Source organism: Mchenga conophoros, linkage group LG20, assembly GCF_057382185.1.
Source record: "Mchenga conophoros isolate Kocher_MC1m ecotype Shallow Benthic linkage group LG20, M_conophoros_male_GT1.1, whole genome shotgun sequence".
Taxonomy (NCBI): domain Eukaryota; kingdom Metazoa; phylum Chordata; class Actinopteri; order Cichliformes; family Cichlidae; genus Mchenga; species Mchenga conophoros.
Genome location: NC_140545.1, coordinates 35,480,302 through 35,504,329, shown reverse-complemented (window position 1 = coordinate 35,504,329; position 24,028 = coordinate 35,480,302). Strand labels below are relative to the sequence as shown.

At 41.9% G+C, this 24,028-nt stretch overlaps 1 protein-coding gene and 1 long non-coding RNA gene across 3 annotated transcripts in view; one reads left to right on the top strand and one right to left on the bottom strand.

The window, feature by feature from the left end:
* Nucleotides 1–24,028, top strand: part of LOC146551313 (uncharacterized) — a 34,249-nt gene that overhangs the window by 1,500 nt on the left and 8,721 nt on the right. The window contains exon 2 of the long non-coding RNA XR_014890126.1: nt 2,014–2,111. This is a non-coding gene — a long non-coding RNA (uncharacterized LOC146551313). The remainder of the gene's footprint in view (nt 1–2,013; nt 2,112–24,028) is intronic.
* On the bottom strand, nt 2,951–23,685 carry LOC146551314 (PHD finger protein 20-like). Of its 2 annotated transcripts, none has more exons than XM_085258757.1 (18): nt 23,581–23,685; nt 22,323–22,402; nt 21,178–21,349; nt 16,105–16,189; nt 14,967–15,040; nt 14,617–14,860; nt 14,402–14,491; nt 13,454–13,513; nt 11,867–12,053; nt 11,691–11,782; nt 11,474–11,596; nt 10,186–10,272; nt 9,964–10,106; nt 9,597–9,696; nt 8,987–9,182; nt 8,681–8,897; nt 6,819–7,074; nt 2,951–6,226 (listed from the first exon to the last, which is right to left on the bottom strand). In XM_085258757.1, exons 2-18 carry the CDS (start codon nt 22,400–22,402, stop codon nt 6,090–6,092), a joined length of 2,343 nt encoding a protein of 780 aa, XP_085114883.1. In that variant the 5' UTR covers nt 23,581–23,685; the 3' UTR covers nt 2,951–6,089. The 2 variants fall into 2 exon arrangements, with proteins under 2 accessions (XP_085114883.1, XP_085114882.1); XM_085258756.1 differs by having other exon boundaries at nt 11,474–11,599; nt 23,581–23,663.

Sequence of the window (24,028 nt, the reverse complement as noted above, 5' to 3'; positions counted from 1 at the left end):
ACTTTGGTATAGAAAACAGTTCATGGTCAATAACTGCAAGGTGCCCAAATCACCAACCCTCAGCCTCCGTGCATACAGTTGGTGTGAGGTGTTTGTACTGATGTGTTTGCTTTACTCCAAGTGTTGTTCTGTGCATTATATATGCAAACATCTGCATTTAGCTCTCATCTGTCTGAAGGACATTGTTCCAGAAGTCTTGTGGTTTGTTAAGATGCAGTAAATCTAAGCTGTGCTGCCATGTTCTTTTTAGAGAGACGAGACTTTCTTCTGCAAATCTGCTCAATAAACTGTACTTGTTTAACATTCAGTCTTTCAATGGTCCTGTCCTGATCTTAAACATTTAATGCGGCCTGGGATCTTTTACATTTCTCTGAGCATTGTATAGTCTGACCTTGAGGGGAATTTGCTGGAACATCGACCACTTTAAAGATTGTGGCACTGTGTTCACACACCTGAATGCTCTTGTACAGCACCTCTCTATCACAGAGGTGCTCCCAAATCCTGATAATCGGTTAATCAAACCAACTGACCTGCTTAACTTTTATGGGAGCAGTAAGGGACTACTACATTTTGTACACACCTCTTGAGGAGTAAACAATGACACAGTGTAATATATCACGTGTTGTTCGTTTAAGGTTGGATTTACCTCATTTCAAGTCCTGAAATAGACACAATGCTTTTTATTATGTCCTGATATATTAAATGTTGTTACTCAAAGAGTGTACTTTCTGTTTCATGACTGTATGTAGAGACATTGGTTTGTTCTTCCTCTTACTGTAAATGTGTTAAAAAAGAATGAAATATTTAATAAACCTTAATAACACACCTGCAATGACTTTATGTTATATTACGATATATTTATGCCACACTATATTAACAAAAGTATTCGCTTGTCTGCCTTCACATATATGTGAACTTGAGTGACATCCCAATTTTAATGCATAGGGTCAAATATAATGTCGGACCACCCTTTGCAGCTATAGCAGCTTCAACTCTTCTAAGAAGGCTTTGTGCAGGTTTATTAGAGTTTTTGAACATTCTTCCACAAGCGCAGTTCCACACCAAACTCACTCATCCATGCCTTTGTGGACCTTGTTTTGTGCACAGTCCTGTTGGAACAGGAAATAATAATCAGTCTGAGACAAAACACAGGATTACATTTTATCTCTCTACCAACTTTGAGTTGGTAGTTTCTTCATTAATGTAGGAGTAATGGAGAGTTAACCAGTGAGGAAGCCAGATGGGATGTTCGGTTTTCTGGCAAGAAGAGAAACAAAATCCTGGCATTTAGTTTCAAACTGAAAAAACAAAAGAATGGTTTCTTTTTGTGCATGTTGTAAAAACAGATGAAATGAAACCAAATTAAAGTCCAAATTATTTCAGCAGCAGCTGAAAATCGTCCAGCACAATGAGATTAAGCTCAAATATTGGTCACCATGCAGAAACAAATGGATCAAAGACCTTAGTTCCTCTGAGCAGCTTTATCCACCAGGACTGTGTTTTTGCATTTATATTCTGATCAGCTGATCTGTCTTACAGGCTGTTGTCCTGGGTTTTTTGGAAATTGTGTGGAGATTACAGGCCTGTTTATCAGACTAATGATGCAATCCTTACTGTCCCAGCTCGTCTATAAAATCCTGGAAATACCATTTTTATGTTGCTGCTCAGTGGACTGTAGTGTGTAACACAGTCTGTGCCAACAGGAAATGTCCCGGTGGTCTGCGGACGCACAGTGAGACCATCTGGCTGACTGGACCTGAACACAACACTTTCTGTGTCACTGCACACACACTGACACATCTATCAAAGGACAGGTGTCTCAAAACTGTTGCTGTCCTGAATATTTTCACCATTTTTTCTCTCATTGTTAACATGAACACGAGTTAAGTGAAGATCATGGGATGGAAAGAACCATAAAATGTCATCCCGTCCCTTAATGATGAAATCCTGGTCAAATCTAGTAAACTAACTGCTGAAGATTGCAGGCCATTTATATCCCTTCTTCACTCGTAGGTATCAATGACGCTGGTTTGCTCTTGAGATCAGAGCATGACGGCACCGCATACTTCAACAGTGAAGAGCGGCAGATGATGGACGTCAGAGGTTTAAACGTGAGTTTTCTCTTCTCTGCTGAGGACTAATCTGTGACCTAAAGTCTGGATCAGCATAATCTGTAGATGCTGTTTGAGAGACGATCACACATTTAACAGTTTCCATCTTTTCATTTCTGTATGTTAATGGGTTTTTTTCCATTCACTCACATTTTTTGTTTAATTTTCCAACCTTTTTATTCTTTATCATTATTACATTTTTGATTTCGCCTGGGAAAACCTCTCATTCAGATTAAAGCCTCTGATTTTAGGTTTAAACACAAAGAAAAACCCATCAGTGTCTCAGCGGGACAACAAAAACTGCATGAAACAAACAGGAATATGCTTTGGGTTAGGGAGTAACTCGTGCTCTGTGTGTTACCTTGTAAACATCTCGGGGTCAGTTATATTACATTTGAAATGATAAATATTTGCCAGTTTTATGGATAATTTTCATCTCATATTTGAAGACTGGATTTTAGATTATATTTGAAGCATAATCTCAGCTCTTCAGTAAGTATCAATCTTTTCTAATCCGTTCAATTCCAGTTAAAATAAAAAAGCTCTCCAAGCTGTTCTGTTTGTGTGATCTGTATAATTCCTTCGCCCAGCGTGACTCATTAATGCTGGGATACATGTGGCCTAAAAAGTCGTCTCAGTAATGCAAATTATATCTTTAAATAGCTGAAAAGCATCCAGATGTGCTCATTTGTTGAACTAAAAAGTTGATCATAGTAAATAAATCTTTAAAAATAACTCAAACCACAAACAGGAGTAATGAACACGTGGGCACGTATTCAATCTGGAAAGCACTGCGGTCTTTAAATCCAGACACTTGAATGTGATACAACCACACCGACTGGGATTTTATACCTTTATTCAAAGCTACAACTCCTCAGAAAAACACATTTCCTCGTGCTTTAAACAAGAGTATGAATATAAAAATGAAAACTTGGGACTGTATATGAAAGAAAGACGTAAATGCCTTAAACCTGCTTTCTGATGACCAGCAGAGGGCGGCGACTGTGGCTGTGAAAAGCGGTCTGATTGGATGAAATGTCTATGAGACGCTTCCTGATATTGCCAATCTCAGGAAGCGCTGTTCTGGTGACTTTATGTTATGTGTCCATCTTTTATATACAGTTCATGTGGTCTGAGTCAGACGCCCCTGCGGGCTGCGATACGTAACACAGCATCTTTAGCCGGCGTGGTAATAAAACTTTAAAAAACTGAAGAGAAGCAACAGGTTGGATTAAAGACACATCAGCGTTAAGCAGGTAAGTTTTTCAGAGTGTAACGAGACGCTGAAGGAAAATAACATGAAATGAACTGTTTTCCTGGAAAGTTCCACTTTCAAGCCATTCTATCAAAATAAAATCTACAGCTATATACAGTTAGCTTCTTGTTCAAGAATATAAAACTTCATTCAGACATATGTACATTTTAAAGCTGCTGGGGTTTCTTAATCTAACAGTAGGCTGTTTGCTTTAATGGCAGACTGCACCAACAACAGCACCTGCAGTTTTCTCCATCTGATTCTGTGCAGGACAGTCTGGTTCAGAACTCATACATATAAAACTTATTATGAGCCAGCTGTTAAAAAATAAAAAGCCGGGGACATACTCTGCTTTTCCTTATTTCTGGGGCCAGCCGTGGAAGTTCATGTTTAACATGAAGAACAATTTGCTGTGAGCCCACATATCAGGCAGCTTTTTTTCTATCCCTGGATCTGTATGATGTCACAGAAAGAGGATATTACTAATATCGTCATCTCAGGCACATAAGCCCCACCCACCTACTGTCCAAATCTTCTATTTAAGAGGAGCAACCAATTAGGAAAGAGTAGCCTTAAAGGCAGACGAGCTGAAACAGTTTCAAACAGAGCAGATAAATTATTAACTGTGAATTAAGCAAAGCTAACACTGAAGAGTCCAGAATAAAAAATGTATCATGCTGTTCACAACCCAAGATACTGTCTATTTGAACAACGAGGACAGGAGGAGGGGAAGAAAACTGTTCCCTCAATGAGGCTTTTAACAGAGAAACACCAACAGGACGCCAAAGCTGACACTGTAATGACAGTCTGCCACCACAACCTCATCTGGGTGACCTCTCACAGCTCGAGCCAGCAGTGAATCATACCACGAATGGATGAATTCCTCCTGCAAAATGATTCCCAGAATTTCCCCGAATAACTTTCTAACAGAACTGAATGTGATCGGCTCTGCAGTTAGCTGTTTACATCCATTTAAACATGCGTGTTTTTAAACCCTGTTTTTCCACTGAAGACACTGAAAGTCTGGAAGCATTTCGTTTGTTGGACACTTGTAGTGAAAACAGCGCTCAGCAGAGGTGAGAAACGACAGATTAGTACAAAGAGCTACTGTTTCTGTGCTCTTTATAAGTGGTTCACACCATTTGGTGTCGAGTTTTTGTGCTTTTAAAAGATATACTGTTTGATTCTGAATGAGTGAAAAATGCAGGAGCAGAATTTTTAGTTGTCTGAAACGGTTAAACTGACCGCATCAACTTCAAATTAGCAACTGAAACAGCTCGTGAAAGGAAAACCTCAGTATCTGTTAACCTGCGGCTGATTTTTCCATCTTCCTTCTGCCCGTCTGCTGGTGGCAGTGGGCTAAGTAGGTATTCCAGGCGTGGACTCCCTCTGCAATTTTCATGACCGGGCTCCTTTAGACGTGGAGGTGCAGCGACTACTCTGAGCTCCCTCGGGGACGCCACAGCCCCTCGTCCGCTCTACGGCTGAGCCCACACGTTCTTTCAGCTGCATGTATCTGTGACATCATTCCTTCAGTCAAAGACCAGGAACAAACCATGGCCCGTGGGACAGATCAAGGCCATTGCTCACCACTGAGTCCCCAGTAGGCTTTGCCTGGTTGTTGCTGCAGTCTGCACAGTGATGACCTCCTGCATCTTTGTTGACTGGTTCAGAGCTTTACGTACATGAAAACTGAACCATATTCAAGATTTGTATAACACCAGCCTAAACATGCCTCACTGTTCACAGTGTGGTACAAAGCCCGCTGCTCCATTCTGGGTTTAAATTATTACAGAAGACAAAAAAGCTTGGAATCAGTCCAATGCTGAGCAAAAACGCTGAAACCTGAAACTGCTGCAGAGTCCCACAGACGCTCACGAGTCGTCATAATCAGTCGTGGCTTTACACAAACGTGTAAACGTCTCTTCATGCTGGAAGTGACAAATAAACTAAAGGTGTTTGGCCTCACACTGGGCATAATGATTATTGATCAATGATTAATTAACCTGTGGTGCTGCCCCACCCCAGCGGTGATGACATCAGTCATCAGGAACCACACAACAATGAAGCAGTGACTTTCAAAATAAAAGTAAGGGGTATGTCCTGCAGTAAATTAGTCAGATTAAATATGTGTGGGTAGGAAAATAAGCTGCTTGAAGGGTATCCTTCCTGAGGAACACTGAAGCCGTTTTGTTGTTGCTCCACATCGCACTGATTCCTAACATTAAAAAAAAAGGCAGTTAGTGGTCACCAACCCTTAAGAACCTCCTGGTCTCACCAGACTGTAAAACCCTCCAAGAGTCTTTCAAACAAACAATTATTAGTACTGGCAATATTAGTACAATTAGAAAATATACGATATCCAAATCCTTTGTGTGCGTTGTTACACTTTGATGCTGGCTGGCAGAAAAACAACGAGCTGATGGCAGACGACGCGTCCGTTCAGCCTCCACAGAGACAAACATCATCCCGTCCCGATGAGACGGATGACAGCTGATCAATGACCTAACTCGTCCTCGCCTGGTGCTCACACGGGCTCTCAAGTCCGGCTGGAGGCGTTTCAGGAACAGTCGCGTTGTATTAAAAAAAACAAAACACCATCTTGTTGCAGAGCACCTTTTCTCCACCACAGGGGGGCGCTGTCCTGTAACTGCAGGGAAACAAACCACAGTCAACTCAGAGTTTCACGCTCTTTGTCTCGTCAGAGTTCAGAGGGAGGGCGGTCAGCGGCAGACCGACAGGCGCCTCACGGTGCACAGGTCACACAGCAGCCGTTTGATTCGCTGTTTGAGCTGCGGGAGGCGGGACAGAGGGTCAGGAGGCTCGAGCTCGCCGGAGTGGTCCAACCAGGACTCTAGAACTGAAGACAGAGAAGAGCGAGTTTTACGACCAGCAGCGAGCACATGTGGACACAAACTAACACCGAGGTGTAACTTAGGAGCACAGCACGACTCTGACGCCTCATCACGTCCAACCCAGCGTTGCTGTATCACGCTCAGGCACGCGCTGCTGTCAGTCACACAAGATACATGATGTACAGCAGTGAAGCGAGACCTCTCTAATCCCAATTAAATTAAAGGCCAAACATGCAATGAAGATGCAATAGATACTTTTTCACAATAATGTCAGGTCTAAATAATCAATACAGTGAAAGTGGAGCAGCAGGCAGGAACACGGCGATCAGGATGCATGAGCTTCACGACCCCTCCAAGTGAAGCGACGCAAAAACCGAACCTTCTCTCTTCTTCCTCCCACGCCTCAGTAATTATTCTCCTCCAGCTAGAATGGCTCTAGCTCGCGGTGGATAATTACTTACTTGCTTCTTTCTCTAAATATTTCTCTCTGCTTTCGTAACCAGACGAAGCCACCGTGACTATTTTAATAACACTGAATGATGATTAATGTGGAGTGTTGTGTGCAACTCTGTCTTTTACATTCAACGTGTGCGTTACCGTCCAGCTCTCTCTCGATCACGTCCATCCTGGCGCTGATCTGCTGGTGCAGGGACTCGATGTGCTCCAGCAGGTTCAGCTGACACTCGGCCACCGACGCCGCGCGAGGCTCCGCTGCGCACGTCCGAGTGTGCGCCTGCTCGCCGCCGCCTGCGTGATTCTCTGTTTTTATGTTGTGCACATCTGTGAGTGCGGTGGCGTCTCTGTCTGCGGCGGTGTGAGCTGCGCTCCTGTTGACATCTTCAGGTTTTATTTCCTACACGGAGAGAATGACAGATGCTTTTAACAAACAGCAGCCAGAGACACACGAAGACTAATTCGTTTTTCAGTGAATTTGACAAACTTGGAGAGCAGGTTTGAATAACGACACTCTGCCAATGATGCTTGAAAATTCCCTTTTCTGGAGAAAATGCGGCCTCCCCCTCGCCCCCACAGACCCCCAGGTCCTTGTTTCTGTTACATCACAGTGTTAAACCTCTTGCAGCTACAATACAAGCCGTGATGCTCAGAGTTGGTTAAACAGATAATGAAGCTGGCTTTGGATTCTGAGTCCTGCAGTTTCTGCTGTATTTAAAAAGTTCAAAGAGATCAGCTGATTCTGAAGGGTCAGGTGGACATTTTTCAGTTTTTATCGATTTTCATCTAATAGCCGAACTGAAATTAGAATATTATTAGATTACATCTCCAGTTTATATTTCAGTAACTTTACAATTTAATATGAAATTTAGGTTTTACAAGTCATGGCCTGCTTATTCTGTAATAAATAAATAATTATTTTCTTTTTTACAGGTGATCTCCTTAAGATTTAGATAAAAATTCAAAGACAGTTTACGGCCACAGCCTCTACTGCAGGAAAAAGACACCGGTGGCAACAGAGTCATGAGCCAATCACAGGAGGAGCGTACAATCCCTCCACAGGCTCACCTGTCGAAACCTTTTATTTCCGTGACCCTCTCTGGATGTAAGAATCTCTCTTACATCTCACATCTTGTCTTCTGGTCCACTTAAGTAAATTCACTGTGATCTGCTCGTTTCACTTATTGATTCTCCATCAATCGTTTATTTTTAGCTCCATTTCGTTGCTACTAATGATGTATTCTTTCTATTCTACAAGAATTCTACAACAGTTAAGAGAAATAAAACAATTCAGGATCAGAAACTGGTCTGAAAAACGACAAAGTCCCCATGAAATCAAACAGATGACAGGTTTTCATGATCTACCCGACGAGCCTTACGTTTGTAAAATCTCTGGCTGTGTGATTGTGCAGAGGAAGCCTGTTACAGCTTTTCTGTTGGTGTATCTTCACAGAGTATCCTCTGCAGCTCTCGCTCCCCCCCCCTCACACTCAGTAAAAGGTAAAAATAGTTCCACATTCACCAGAATGAGCTTCTAACTGGTCTTCACTGGTCTCATAGCAACAGCAGGAGCTTAGCGCTGCGAGCGTGAGGCGCTGCTTCTGCTCAAGGTCTCAGTGAGCCAGGCTTTGTTTTTTTTACTACACCTAAACCTCCCAACAGCTGAAGATTCACGCGTCTCAAATTCACAGCAGAGAAGAGCTTTGAGGAGACAGAAAAAGAGATTCATCGTCTTTGCTCAAAATAATCAGCTCTGATTTTATGATGTTCAGCCTTAATGCAGGAGTGAAATCCGAGCTTAGAGTTTATTGCTCATGTACGACTCATTCGGTCGTCCGTTTCCCCCCCATCAGTGTGAACAGCACAAATAAATGAAAATGTTTTGTGTCCTGTTACCTCGGGCAGTGGAGCGAGTTGGTGAGCACTTGTGAACGAGTGTTTCGGCTTTCTGAGTAGGAAACGTGTGAACAGTTAAAAGGCTACACGAGTGTCTGCTGAGTCTCTACCTTCTCCTCGCCACTGCGCTCTTGCTTCACCGTCACCATCGGCCTCTCTTTCTCCTGCTCCTCTCCTTTTTCCCATGATGCTCCAGGCTTCTGATAGCAGTGCTCGCTGCTGACGTAGCAGACGGGCGGCTCTCCTCTCGGGCTGGACGTCAGTCTGTGCCTCTCCTCCTGCTTCCACGGTGACCTCCACAGCTGCTGGTCGGGGTGGGACGGCGAGCTGTGGGGAAAGACGGCCACAGTCAGACCGAGCTAACGTCTCTGCGGGCTCGAACAGATGAGCCGAGCCGCCGGAGCGATCGCACTCACCGCAGCAGGCTGATTTTGAGTTGCAGGGCGCTGAGGACCTGGCTGATGCCGTACGTGTGCGCCAGCAGGTGGCTGGTGTGTGAGATCTTGGAGGCGTTGACCTCCGAGTAGTTCTCCTTCACACACGACAGGCCAAACATGTGACCGGATTTCAACAAGTCGGGCTCAGACCGGAAACGCTGAGCACACCGCCAACCTGGACCAATGAGGATTACAGATGAAAACAAGATGAGAGGAGAAGCACGAGCACCACACAGGAACCCACAGAGAGCCAGCAGGTCTCTGAAAACGGCTTCAGCCTGAGCTGTGGAGCTCGTGTCGTCGAAGCCTCACACACTCACTGAGGTACAAACACACATAAGTCACATGTCCTTCTCCAACCAGTCAGAAAAGGTTACAATACAAACACACACTTTGACTTTCACCTAAACACAGAGAGCTATCCTACGACCACTCGACAAGGGGTCGAGGAACTTTTCCAGGCCTTTGCTGTAACATATAAAATGCAAGCTTTGAGTTTTATATTACACCAACTATCAAATAATCCACCTTTACCTGCTTTCTTTCACAGGCTCGGCACAGCAGTAAGTGCTCACAGTGTGAATCCTACCTGCGGTCTGTCTGCAGTAGTAGCAGATGTAGTTGTGTGGGACGTTGTCCTCGTATAAACCCATACAGGTCCCGTGCTGCCAGCACAGACACGACTCGCACTACAGACACACACAGAGAAAACACTGGGATCACGTCACAGCAGCATCACGAAACAATCCTGTGTTTCTGAGCATTCCTGACACAAAGGCCTTCAGTGACAAAACAAGTCCTAATAAAGACAAAATTTTCACATTGAACAGAACCTGATGGACATGAATGATGTAAAATATTTCCCATGATTCATTTCTCTCCTTTCAGACTTGTTTGTCAGTTCTGTGGATTCGTTTTAAAAGCAGCTACAGACAAATCATTCCTGTGTGTCTCACCTGGATCATGAAGTCATTCTCCTCGTCCACCTCGCACACACACCTCACCACCTCACACTCCTCCGTCTCCGTGCCAACAGGCCAGGAGGGCGTGTCCTCTCCACTCTCTGCTGTCAGTGTTGACCAATCGCTGCCATCGTCGGCTAAAAGTACAGAAACTCAGTTTTTGAATTTTTACATCGTATCAGTGTTTGTGATATTAATGTGTGTGTGTTTTCCCACCTTGCACGTGTGTGTTGTGATGTTCAGTTGAGAGCTTGAGAGTGATCGGAGGTCTGTCTGAGCTCTCATCGTCGCTGCTGCAGAAACCTGATGAGAAGAAGAGAGAAGCAACAAAATGATTGGACGCTCGGTGCTCGCATGGACGCTGTCAACCTTGTTCTGGTGCTCAGTAACTCACAGTAATGACAACAACTAATGAGAAGCAGCTGAAAAAGAGGAGTTTTAAATCACAAACAGGTGGTGAAGGTGCTTTAGCTTCGTCTGCAGCGTTTCCAACAAAACATAAATGTTTTTACTTTCCCGTTACACTCGTGTTTGTGAGCAGCCAAAACGCCCTCAACAGCAAATCTGAGCCAAACACGCTGCAGTTCATTTTCTGCAGTGTTACTAATGCGCAGGTTCACACTTCTGTCAGATGGGACTCTATTTAAATTTGAGGATGCAATAAGTGCAATAACAGATAAAATGTGAGTTGAAGATAAATAATAAATACAATTTTATTTATGTAGCACCTTTCTAGACAGAATCACAACGTGCTGCACATAATTTAACAAATAATAAAAATGTAAAACAGACAATATAAAACAGGCAGAAATTTAACTAAAAACTGTTTTAAAAGGTGAGTTTTGAGTTGTTTTTTTAAAAACAACGACCGAGTCCACAGTCTTAATGTCTGAGGGAGAGAGTCCACAGTGGCTAAAAGCTCTGTGACCCTTAGTTCTCATCTTAGTCTGTTTTATAGTCCTGATCAGATGACCTCAGGGACCTGCTGGGGACATCGGGCTGTAGCGGATCGGAGATGTAAGCTGGTGCCAGTCCATGCAAGGCTCTAAATGTCAAGACCAGCATCTTAAAATGTACTGAAATTCAACAGGAAGCCAGTGTAGCTGAAATGGATGGAGACTGGATGATCTCCCCGTGTTTGGGGGGTCCTGTCTTCCTCAAAGTCCAAAGACATGCAGTTAGTGGGGTTAGGTTAATTGGTGATGCTAAACTGGGCACAGGTGTGAATGTGAGTCTGGATAGTTGTTTGTCTCTGTCAGCCCTGCGACACACTGGTGACCTATGCAGGGTGTACCCTGCCTCTCGCCCTGTGGAAGCTGGGACAACCTGACCTCCCCCATGACTCTGACTTAGATAAGTGAAAGAAAATGGATGGTAAAATATGACACTTCTACAGCGAACTTCAAACTGTTAGATGAGAGCAGACCTCTGATTTTAGGCTCCAAATATCTTACAAACCTGTTAATCTCAGTTTAAGAAGGTCAACAGACACAATGAGTCTCACCCGTCTGACTTTTCTTCTTCTTCTTCTTCTTTTTCTTCTTCTTCAGTTTGATTCGCAGGAAGTTCTTCCTCTCCTTCTTATCCAGTCCTCCCGTTTTCTCCTTCCCCCCATCCTTCTTGGCTTCTACTAACAGGCACACATGAGAGAAATGACACCAACGCTGCTGGTTGGCCTGGTTTTCTGCTCCTATGTGCTGATGTTGTGCTCTGCTCTGTACCTGTTCCCATGATGCCATGTTCTCCGCTGGTTGAGTTCTCACTCCTCCTGTCTGACACCAAGTCGCCACCCTCTGAAAAAGATCGCTTCCTCCTAAAACAACCCAAAATAGCTCCAGTCAGCGTTAAACTCACCGCCCTCTGCTCACCGTATCTAATCCGTGGGACATAAAGCGACCTCACGGCCTCCTCCGCGCTGCTTTGCTCCTCCAGCTGCTGGTCGGTGTGGTAGTACTTGATGTGGTAGTGCAGCAGGCTCGCCTTCCTGAATGACTTAGTGCACCCGGGAGCAGGGCACTTGAAGGGGTTGTGGTCCAGCTCAATGGAGAGGATGGGTGGAGGCTGGTTCTTTATCACCCTGTACACTGAGAGGAGAGGACACACCGAGTGTTTCTAACTGCTGTGGGACTGGATTAGGAAACCTCAGCACTTTCATGCTTAGAAAGAAGAAGGGAGCAGCTGCACACTGATAATATGCCTTTGTATTGTAACCCCAAGCACGAAGAGAGGACAGGAAGCTACATTAAATGTCTGCTCAGAAGCACAATTTGTCAATTTAAGACGGCATCTAAAATTCCTCTGGAGCTGAAGAAAAACCACAGTTCCACAAAAGTTTGGATGCTGTGCAATGATTTGCAAATCTTATGAATTTTATTCACAATAAAGCAGAAAACAAGTTAAATATTTCAACTGAGACATTTTACCATTTCATTAAATGCTTCAGACAACAAAACGCTGGAGAAGTGAGTGACAGTAAGAAAGGACCAGCTGGAGGAACGTGTTGCACCTCATCTGGTTAATTAGCAGCAGGTCGGTATAAAGAGAGGCAGACGTTCTCAGAACTAAAGAGGTTCAGCAATCTGCAAAGAACTGTCTACAAACTGAACAATTTCACAATAATGTTTCTCAATGTGAGATTGTGAAGACTTTAAATGTCTCATCATCTACAATAAAATAAAATCATAAATTATTATTATAGATTATTTGGAGAAGTATCTGCGTGCGGATGGAGGCTGAAATTCAGCATCGATGCTCGTGATCTTCAGGCAGCAGGTTAAAGCTCCATCACGCAAACACGTCGCCACATCTAAACACGGTCAGAAACAACGTCGTCTTCTCTGAACCAAAACTCACAGAAAACTGTTCCGATGTCAGACAAATGTTTTAATGACTTTTGGAAAAAGAGAAGGGAGACCCTGTGGCTCAATATCAGCGCTCAGTTTAAAAGCCTGCATCTCTGACTTCTACATCTTCTTCATGTTTCAGCACAACAATGCTAAAATCACATAAAGCATCGATTCCAACAGCACGGCTGAAAACATTTGGAGCATGGTGACACCAAAGAAGAGCCAGGACTGCTGAGCAGCTTTAACCTAAAAATGGGACAAGATTCCTCTTCCAAGAGTCCAGCTGCTGGTCTCCTTGGCTCGGAGATGTTTAAGACACAGAGGAAACATCACCCTGTACATGTTCTCTTGAGAGGCGTCGCTTCCATCAAATTTTCTCAATTAAAACATTTGATATCCTTTCATGTTCAATCTGTTCCCGCCCCATTACAAGTGTGGATTGAGCAGCCGACAGTCTTTATCTGTCCTACTTTTTTCATTAGACAAAAAAAACAACTTTTAAACTCTAAACTTTTGTCCCCAAAGTTTGATTCTGTTCATCTGGTCGTAGCAGTCCTGGGATTTACTTACCTGGATGATTGAGCATGCATCGAGACGTTCTAACCTTTTGTGTTTATGTGGAGGACTGAGGGACTTACATGGTTCTCTGCTGAACTTGTGTGTGGTGGGAAGGTGAGCCTGACGCTCCAGCAGGACATCTGAAACAAAGATTAAATAAAACAAACAGGTCAAGTACGTTACAGAAGCATAACCACTTACTGATCCAAATAAGAGAAGCACCTGCGAACAAAGTTAAACTGTGTTTCATCTGTTAAGAACTGGATTTTCTCACATTCACCGTGGTTTTATCCTCGGGTTGGCTTGAACGTTCTTACCGGTCAAAATTAAGATTTTACTTTATTATATGCTCACATACACTAGCACTATGTACTCAAAGTACACCTGTATAATATTCTACAGCACATTAGTCACGTTCAATGTGTGACACAAAATAATTAATATTTAAGTCAAAATTAACATTTTATCTTCACTTTGGAGTAGAGGTCATCTTTAAGCTGGACAGAAATAGTGATTTGACTGGTATGAAAAACATGTCCCAGTTTTGTCCATCTCACCCAGGTCTAATAAGAACTATGTCTGCTGTCCTCCTGAGTGAGACAGTCCCCACAGACATCGTCTTAAAGCTAAGAGAACCATGTAAAATGTGCACATGTTCTGTGGAGTTCTCATGTTTGGACCAATACACGCATGTCTAAAGTCCTCCTCTGTCGACTTCAGGCACCATCAGTGAGTCTGCTGCTGTAGGATTTGCTGGTGCAGAGCCGCCGGTGTCGTCTGTTGATATTCTGGATGAGACTTGCAGCCCCCTGCCCCAGTTGTGGCTTTTCTAATGCAGACATATTTAGAAAAGCTTATAAAAGCCTAAGTTGTTGTTAGATTGTAGCTGAAGGTTTTCAGGTTTCATTTCGGCAAACAGGACCTCACTTTTTCGTGCATACTCAACCCGGACTACAAGTGGAAACCAGAAACCCTTTATGTATTCTCCATATTCCTGTGCAGATATCTGTTTACAGAGATAAGTGTACCTCTGTCTATGTGGGCAGGGTTAAGTGCTGCTGCTGCTGGGGGGGTGGAGTTAGCTGTGATTGGCTGATTCTGAGTTCCACTGCTTCTGCCTGGAAGAGAGACAGACCATTGTTAACCATTTTAATTTGCTCCTGCTGACGAGCTGCAGAGCCTCCAAACATCTGGACAGATCTACAGTGTGCGGGCGCTTGGGGTCAGAGGTCATCTTACTTACTGTCATCTGTTTTCTTCTTGGCAGGTGGATTTGAGGATGAAGGTTCTGCCTTCCTCTTCCTGTCCTCCTCCCTCTCCAAAGCTGCATCGGTCTCTTCTGTTGTCACCTTCTCATCTGCCTCCTCTTCCTCCTTTTTCTCCTCCTCCTCTTCTTCTTCCTGTCCTTCTCCTCCTTCCTCCTCCTCCTCACTCTCACCCTCCTCCCATCCCTCGCTTCCCACAGCACTTTTCTCAGATCTGGATTTCTAAGAACGACAAACAAACAAAAACAAACACATTCAGGATCAAAGACGTTGTGATTGTGTGAAACACTGAGTAGACGAGGACCAATTAGAGAGAAGCATTTCTTACTTCCTGGAAAGGTTTGACTTTGGTGGGCTTCACAGTCCGAACCACGCCATCATAGAATCGCACTGTGTAGGAGTCTGACACAGGAGAAAACAAACACCAGGTTTAGATCAATCATGTTCCAAAAACAGCCGATTCGCTTCAGTAACAACAGGAACGCAGCACAAACAACCCAAAGACGGACAGCGGGAGTCAAACAGCATGAAGGGAGGACATAAAAGACGCCCATCCATTCACTGAGCTTATCTGGGTCAGAGCCGACCGAACCACTTCAACCGGCACCTTTTGATGCAAAGGAGCACGGCTGTGCTCTGAGCTCTGTCTGAAGGGAGAGCCCAATTTTTGCCACTTGAATGCACAATCTTATTTTCTGGTAACTACCCACAGCTCGGGGTCACATATGAGAGAGGGAATGTAGATCAACCAGTAAATTGACAGCTTCGCCTTCAAGCTCAGCTCCCTCTTCACAACAGACCAGACCCAGCTGCACCAGCCCTTCTGTCAATCTCCTGCTTCAATCTCCACCTAAGTGCCTCCAACAAAGCCCAGAGATACCTCACCTCTCCCACCTGAGGCAGCAACTCGACTCCAAACCAGAGTTTTTAGTATGAATTAATCAGGATTTATTTGACTTTTCTTTAATGAAACGCTTTTAACAGTCCAATGTATCAGCTTCAACTGTAAAAATAATGTAAGCAGCATTATATCATTAATATCATTGAATCAGGAAAAGCACTCAGGATTAGCTGACTTATATTGTAGAGTAACTTAGTGTAATTAATGAACCCACACACAATCCGACCTCCATACTAGTCAAGTTACTGGAACAAGAAGCACAGAGGGGTGGGCTGAAATTTTGGGCCTCTCACCTCATTTTTTCCCAGTATTATTAAGACCTCCTTACTTCTTAAGTGCAATCTGAATCGTTACGATATAAACTATGAAAGAAAACATATGCATGGGTCCATTGAATAGCCAAAAGTTAGTGAGGGGTGCAGATGGTAGGTGCTTAGTGATTTATCAGACAACCTTGTGATAAACAGCTGCACTGACCTTTTCCCCCCCCAAAAATCAGTAAATCAACCAGCAGTAGAATACAGTAGAAAAACAGCAGAGGTAAAAGGTCACAGCTGAACCTCACCGTCCTTGTTGACACGGAGGATTTTGGCCGGGTAGAAACGACAGTCGGTCCAACAGGCCAGAACCTTTGAGCCTGAAACAAACGTCTGAGTCGCAGAGAAAACATCTGTTAGCTTACGCAGTCAACATTCTCCTAGCTTCAACTTATTATTGTCATAATCTTTCTAGTCTTCTTGACCAACATTATTAAAACACACTAGGGCTGCCACAAACAATTATTTTGATAGTCGACTAGTCAGATCATCATCCATTGGCTGTAAAACGTACAGCTTATTGCACCAGGATGCATCTGCTCTTATATAACTATCATTAGCTTACAGCTTTAAGTGTTTAAGGTCTGTGCTAACTAAAGACAAGATGATAGTTTATTAAACTTTTAATGAATTTTGCAGATTGTCTCGATGGAGTTTAATAAACTCAGCCGTCTGCTCCTTCCCATCTAAAATATAACAGGTAGTGAAGGGAGTCTGGTGTTTTACGCCGGCTCTAGTGAGCCTAGAACCCTCCAGCTATCGAGTGGGTGGGTAGCAGACGTCTCCGAAAACGTCGGGGCACTTTTACAAATTTGTGATGTCTTGATAAACCGAGCAGACATTTGAAGTTTGCACAGCTACATTCTCGCCGAAAAATGTGTTAAAAGTTTACTTTGTGACCCAGAAAGAGTAATATTAAAACTATGTAGCTGCCGCCATTGTTGGAAACAGGAATTGGCTGGGTCGCGCTATGAATTCTGGGATCATTTGGGCCACGAAGGATACATCCGACTCATCCTTCAAATTCGGGGAAAAGGAGGACGCATTTGGAGAAATCTTCGAATTTGGAAAGCCTTCGTCGCGTCGCTGTAACGTAATCAAATGCGGCCTCCTAACGATGCAGCCCGTAAATCTGGACACAGCGGCTGTGTCCCAATTCAGAGACCGCACGCTTGAAGTACGCATTTTGAGTGCGATTACATCACCTCCACGCAACGACGGCTGTCCCAATTCGAAGTGTTTTTTTTAAAAATTTGTACAAATTAACAATTACAGCGCATATCTTACAAATCAAAAAAATATGTACAAGTAAGGGTGGTTAAGAACAAAGCAGCCATCGAACAAAGAACAGTATAGGTCAGAAATAACATAAAGTACATTAAATGACCTTCCATATAAAGTAAAAAAAAAGAATTAAAAAACAAAAACAAAGAAAACAAAACAAAAACAAACGTACGCACACACACACAGTCCAGCTACATCAGTCTAAAAGCAGCATCAAAAATTCAAGCTTTATTTAAGTTATGCTTGTCTAATGAAGCCTTCAATAGGAGGACTTCATTTTTAAAGCCAGCAAAAATCAGAGTAATTTTCAAGAAGCGACATTTATGAATGAAAAATTTTGCAACTATAAATAAGTTGTTAATCCCAAATTCTATTTTCTTATTTTCTGTTTGTAGGCCAAATCTAATTACTTGAAAGGTTAGAGAAGGGCAGTCAATATTTTTAGAGGTTAACCAGGACTGAAAATCATTCCAAAAACATCTGGAGCTTTCACATGAATAAAAAAGGTGCTCTGTAGTCTCAATATCAGTGTAGCAAAAAGTGCATGCGCTCGTATCTATATTGAATTTCTTGTGAAGATAGTCCTTGGATGGGTATATGGCATTTAAGATTTTAAAGTGATTTTCTTTTGCTTTTGGTGGAATTGGAAAAGAAAGATACTCAGTCAAAAACCTCGAATTATAATCTTTAAACAAATATTTAATTTTTAATTGAGAAGGAAAAAGTTGTTTGGTTAGAATCGTCCTTAAAAATTTATTATTGCATGTCTTTCCTTTAAATTGACGATCATCAATAATTAAGGACGGTTCACGAATTATAGAGGAAGAACAGGTTAAACTGGCTTTAGCCATCTGAATCATTGCAGGGGGAATGGCTTTCACAACTGTAATGAATTTACTTTGAGTACATGATAAGCCATAATTATCTATGAATTTATTATACGATAATAAATTGCTGTCATTGTCTAAAAGGTGTAAAACGGTCCAAATTCCATGATCCATCCAATCCTTATAAAAGATGGATTTTCTTTTTATCAATATACATCTGTTGTTCCAAATCGAGTTTGTATGTGGAGAAAAATTATGCTTGTAAATCATTTTCCAGTACTGGAGAACCTGTTTATGAAAATTGGATAATTTAATTGGTAATTTGGAAATTTCAAAGTCACACTTTAAGAGAAATTCAATGCCACCAAGCTTCTCGAAAATTACTTTGGGGAAATAAAACCAAATACTGTTTGAGTTATTTATGAAAGACTGCAACCATTTGAGTTTGATGGAACCATCATTGCTTCAAAATCAGTCGCATTCAAATCTCCTTCTTCAAATGACTTCACTACATCATTCTTCCTAACATAATGTTGCTTGTTTCTCCAAATGTAATTAAAGTTAATTTGATTTATATTGTTGATTAGTCTATTGGAAACATAAGCATTGTGATGGATAAATCAGTGGAGAGATACCTTCTGTTTTAGTAAGATGGAGAGGTGTCTTTGTAACCAGCTGATTAGGCTCTTTTTAGATTTCTGGGTAATATGCTCAAAATTTAGATTTTCTCTATTATTTGCATTCTTTGAGATTATAATGCCTAAATATTTAATTTCAGTTTTAATAGCTATGTTAAGAGCGATACTGGGTTTACAATCATGAATAGTTAATAATTCGCATTTTCTAATATTCAGGTACAAACCAGAGGCCTTTGAAAATAGTGAAATTTCATTTAGTGCGAGAGAAACCTGTGACATGTTCTTTAAAAACAGTGTAGTATCATCTGCTAATTGACTTGTGATCAATGGGGCTCCCATCAAATTCAGTGGTTGAATATTTGGATTGCGTTTCATGAAAGTAGCTAAACGTTCCGTTACAATAATGAAAAGTAACGGAGAAGCTGGACACCCCTGACTCCTCAACTGATGTTAAATCGTTCAGACGTTCCAAAAGGTAAAGAAATAGAACTATTGAAGTCAGAGTATAATAAAGAAATTAAATCTATGAATTTTTTACCAAAATACTGTGAAGCTTTTAAAATGAAAGGATGTTCGACCGTATCAAATGCTTTATAAAAGTCTAAAAAAAAGAATCACACCATCATCTTCAATTAAGTGATTATAATCCAGTAGATCTAAAACCAGTCTAATATTATTGTGGAACGATTTTTAAGCAACCCAGATTGTGTTTCACTAATAATCTGATCTAAGCCGTCCTTTAATCTGTTTGCAAGAACATGAGCAAGAATTTTATAATCTGTATTCAATAGAGTAATTGGTTGTAGATTATCGATTAATCTTTTATCTTTACCAGGTTTGGGAATAAGGGAGATAAGACCCTGTTTCATTGTCGTTGCTAATGTTTCATTACTAATGATTTCCCTAATAGTTTTGAAGAAAAATTCTTTTATTTCTTTCCAGAAGAATTTATAAAAGATGGCAGTCAAGCCATCCTGACCGGGAGCTTTGTCCATTTTCAGTTTGTTTAAGGCTTGATCTCAGTCATCCAGTGATATATCAGAATCACAAATTTCTCTGAATGCAGAATCGATTTTTGGAATATAAGTTTCATCAAAAAAGGTAAAGGAATCAGTAATTAAATATTTAGATGAGTATAAATTTGAATAAAATTTATGTATTTCTTCTGCTATAGTCTTCCCCATTTACACTTAATGTATTAATAGATTTCTTCTCTTGCCTCCGTTTCTCCAGATTGTAGAAATATGAAGTACTTATTTCACCTTCTTCTATCCATTTTGCATAGAAGAAAAAAAATAAGCATGCAAACTTGCACTAAAACATCTGCAAAACAGCGAGGTGAAAGGTGAACCGTGTTATAGCGAGGGACCGCTGTAATTTTGAAGGTAAGTCACAACATACCCTTCGTACATACTAATGTATAGAAACCGTTACCAGCAGTCATTCATTTTTTGTGTGGCTTTTTTCACGGTTTGTTAACATGCTGTGCAGGTGTGTACTTGACTAGCTGATATCAACATAACGGGGAAACATCTGGTTTGACTATTGTTCACCTGTAGTTTGAATGCTGAACATTTGCCTGTTTAGATCATGAGACCAGTCTCTATACAGAGATGTGCTTCTGAATGTGGACGATGTGTCTTCTGCTGCAGTGATGCACTTCTGCTTGTGTTGAGTGATGTAAACAACTGATCGATCTAAACGCTTTAAACGTCAAAATTGATCATTTTTTTATGACACAGCAGCGGTGAGTGTTCCCGCCTCTGCTCTTTGTAACTTAACGCGATCTTTCCGTTTTCGAGTTTTGGACATGATTTTGGAGGATATCTTCACAGTAGCGATTGACCGCAAAGTAAAGCTACCGGAAATGTACAACCCCACATCCGGTCTCAAACCAGGAAGTTAGCATTTTCTCGTGCACAGGGTCTATTGGGACACAGCCAGCTATGATACTGGAGACTGCTTCTTCTTCTTCTTCTTCGGGGTTTAATGGCAGCTGGCATCTTTGTACATGCAGAGCTGCCACCTTCTGTTTCAGTCCGTTATTACACTCTTAAATCCTACTACTTATTCCTGCGTCTTTCTGGATCTTACAAAGCTTCAAACGACGCGTCGACTATTAAATTTGTCATCGAAATTTTTGATAGTCGACATAATCGTGACTAGTCGACTAATCGTGGCAGCCCTAAAACACACACCCAGTTTCTGCTGCTCTGTCCACAGCAGCTGCTTCACTGTCAGTCTGTATTATGAGCCTAACCTCCTCAAATGTATTTAAAATGATAGCCTCATTGTCTGTCCACGTCCTGACTGATGGTGGGGTAAATGATAACAGAAATATATTGTGGATACAATGAACCAAGTTGTAGTACAGGCTTCTGATATTTTCACATTTACTTCAAATGCAGAGTATCTAGGATTTATATGCAGGAATTAAATATATTATTTCAGTTCATGCATCTTAGAAAAATAAAATCTTATTCAGTATCAGCATCCCTGCCATGACACTGATACTGATGTTTTAAAAACTATTTAAAAAGAAACATCTGTGTACGTCTAACATGTTCTATACCGGCTGTGATCGCATTGGATTCAGGCCCTGCCTCCTCAGGCTGACTCGCTCCTTCGGCCGCAGGTACGGTGAGTTCCACTGAAACCACTCGTCATGGCGACGGCTCCACTGCAGATAGTGGATCAGGACCCGCTCTTTGTCATAATCAATCTTCTCAATGGTGGCCGTGTACCTAAAAGAAGGACAAACTTTTAGTACACCATTAAATTTGAAGTATGTTCTCCCAAAAATCTTTATCATTTCCACATTCAAAATTAGCTTTTGTTTAGCTACAAATTAGAGGATATTTACGCACCACAGGAAAGGTTGGGCTTTTTGAATTCACACATGAGCACAGCTGGTTGCATATCTTTAAGGCAATGAGTCAGTGTTACTTCATTTAATATAAGTCTGTTCCTTTTTTTGTTGTTATTTGGTGGATTAAAAATCATAACAAAGTTAAATACTTTATTAAAATCCTGGAAAAAAAATCATCACCAGTATCTGAAAGTTTCCTGTATGTTGGCTGAACTGCTGTGGGAACTTAAATGAATCATCCACTCATCGGATTTCCACAGATCAGACTCATAACAAAGGGACTATTAAGAAGTCGCTAACCCACACTTTACTTTAAAAGCTTGAATGAGTGGGTACATCATAACAGCAGAAGCTCAGTAAAACAAACAATTAATTTTTGTTATTTTGAGTGTGTTAGTGCAAGGAGGGTGGACATGAGTGTCGGGGTGATTAGTGACAGAAGGAGAGCAGCAATAGTGAAAGGGAAGGTTTAAAAGATTGTAGTGAGGCCCATTGTGATGTTTGGTTGTACAGGAGGCAGAGCTGAAGATGTTCAGATGTTGACTAGGAGTGAGCAGGATGAACAGCATTAGAAATTAGTGCATCAGAGGGAGGGCTCAGAGTCAGGGAGGAAAGGCTGAGGTGGCTATGATGTGTGTAGGAGAGTGAGAGTGGATATCTTGGGCAAAGGCTGTTGAATATGGAGCTGGTGGTTGGAGTAACAGAGGAGGATGCAGGGACACAGTGAGATGGAGGCAGATCATCTGCTGTGACGACCCCTAAGGGAAAGAATAAGTGTGTGTGTGTGTGTGTGTGTGTGTGTGTGTGTGTGTGTGTGTGTGGAAGGTGGTGGGGAGGAGTCTTCTGACCAGTTCTTGTGGTGGTCTCGAGCTTCTAGTTTGGCTCCGACTTCAAATGTGATGCCTGATCGGTCCGGAGGTGTCTTCATCTGGTACAAAAACACAGGAAGTGTTGATGTGAGCATTTTCTGTCATTTTACTGTGGAGAGTTTATTTGACAGTTCAATATTTTTAAGCCATTTTCTTTTGTTTTGATGGAGCACAGCGGTTATCCTCAATGTTGGATATAAATATTCTATTTGCTATGTTTCATTATTTGTGGAACAACAAGTGTAAATGGACATGGTGAATAAAAACTCAAAGGCGGTCCATTCTAATAACTTAAAAACAGAGTATAGGTTGAACTAAGCAAATTCCTAAATAAACTCAAACTCTAGATATGCCAAAGATTTATTTTCTTTACAGTTTCCCCCATATTGTATTTATTATCTTAACAAATAAATGTTTGAATTTTCTTTTTTCTTCTATTTTTGCAAACTATTGTTGTAAGTTAAAAAAATAAATAAGCAAGAACACACAAAGGTCAAAGGTCGCGAACGCTACTGTACGTCAAGTTGCGTGATGACGGCATACATATGATGACGTTGCGCCCGTCTCTGATAACGGTTGCAGCCCAACTTTTTTTAGTGTAGTTATTATCAGCTTTCCACGGGTGCAGTCTGAATTTCGACTGAACAAATGTGCGAATGTTAAACTCGAACAGTTTGTAATGAATGAAACAGACATTTTTTTGACTTTCCGCTTGCTATTCCTTAGCTTTCTTAGTAGAAGAAGATAATTGGTCTTGAAGACTCCTAAGGACGCCTACTCTAAATTTTATTGGCTGTCTCGGTCGTCAGTCGCTCTAAATGTCCCTCCCCTGTCTAGCTTAACAGATATTTGACAGCGGCTAAGATGCTAATGCTATCAATGTTAGCTCTAAATATTAGCACAGATTGACACCGGACGAAGCGGAAAGTACTTTAAAAGAACACTTCAGTAAAAGACACCAGCGTAAGAGAAGATACAGTCGCATGTTTAAAGCTGTCCTCTGAGCTGGTGCAGTTCAGCGGAGTTGGATCGCCTCTCCATTGACTGTGAATACAGAAGCTAACACAGCTAACAGTTCGCTGCTGCTGAAGCAGCTTAGGCTGACAAGTCCCACTGACCGCTGCGAGCAGCCGCAGGCCTCCTGTCGGCCAGCGGAATATTTAATAAAATGTCTCTGCACTTTAATTACAAACATGAGCGTGGAATATGTAAACGAGAAACATAAAAGCTTGTTTACCTCTGACGTTACTTGTTCTCTGCACTCCTCATACTGTGATGACTATAGAGCGCATGCGCGAAGGGGGCCGAGTTTCTGGCAGGGATGGGACGCTTGAAAAGCGTTTCTTCGCTGTGTCGAGCCTCCGACGCGATGTTTCAAAATACTGCACCGAACACAGAGATCACATGACCACGAATAAACGAGGCTTTGGTGCCCCAGTTCCGACAGGTGGTGTACCTGCTGCTTCCGGGCACTGCGAGGCGTCAGGATTCACATTTTTTTTTAATGAGCCAGAGTCATTTGTAATTACTGAATTAATGTTTTTGTATTTATGACACGCGCATGTGTAACAGAAAACAAGGCCCTCTCTCTCTTTATTATTTTCTTTGTGGTTAATGGAGACCGATATTATCTAATTACTTAAACACGGGAATCCACAGAGAAAGAGACGTCGGCGCTCTGTAAA

Excerpts from the sequence above, each read along its gene's own strand:
- LOC146551314 (XM_085258756.1), bottom strand. The coding sequence starts at position 22,402 with ATGAAGACACCTCCGGACCGATCAGGCATCACATTTGAAGTCGGAGCC. Across the intron at positions 11,783-11,866 it reads AGCGCGGAGGAGGCCGTGAG|GAGGAAGCGATCTTTTTCAG; the intron begins GTCGCTTTATGT and ends GGGTTGTTTTAG. Across the intron at positions 9,697-9,963 it reads AGAATGACTTCATGATCCAG|TGCGAGTCGTGTCTGTGCTG; the intron begins GTGAGACACACA and ends GTGTGTCTGTAG.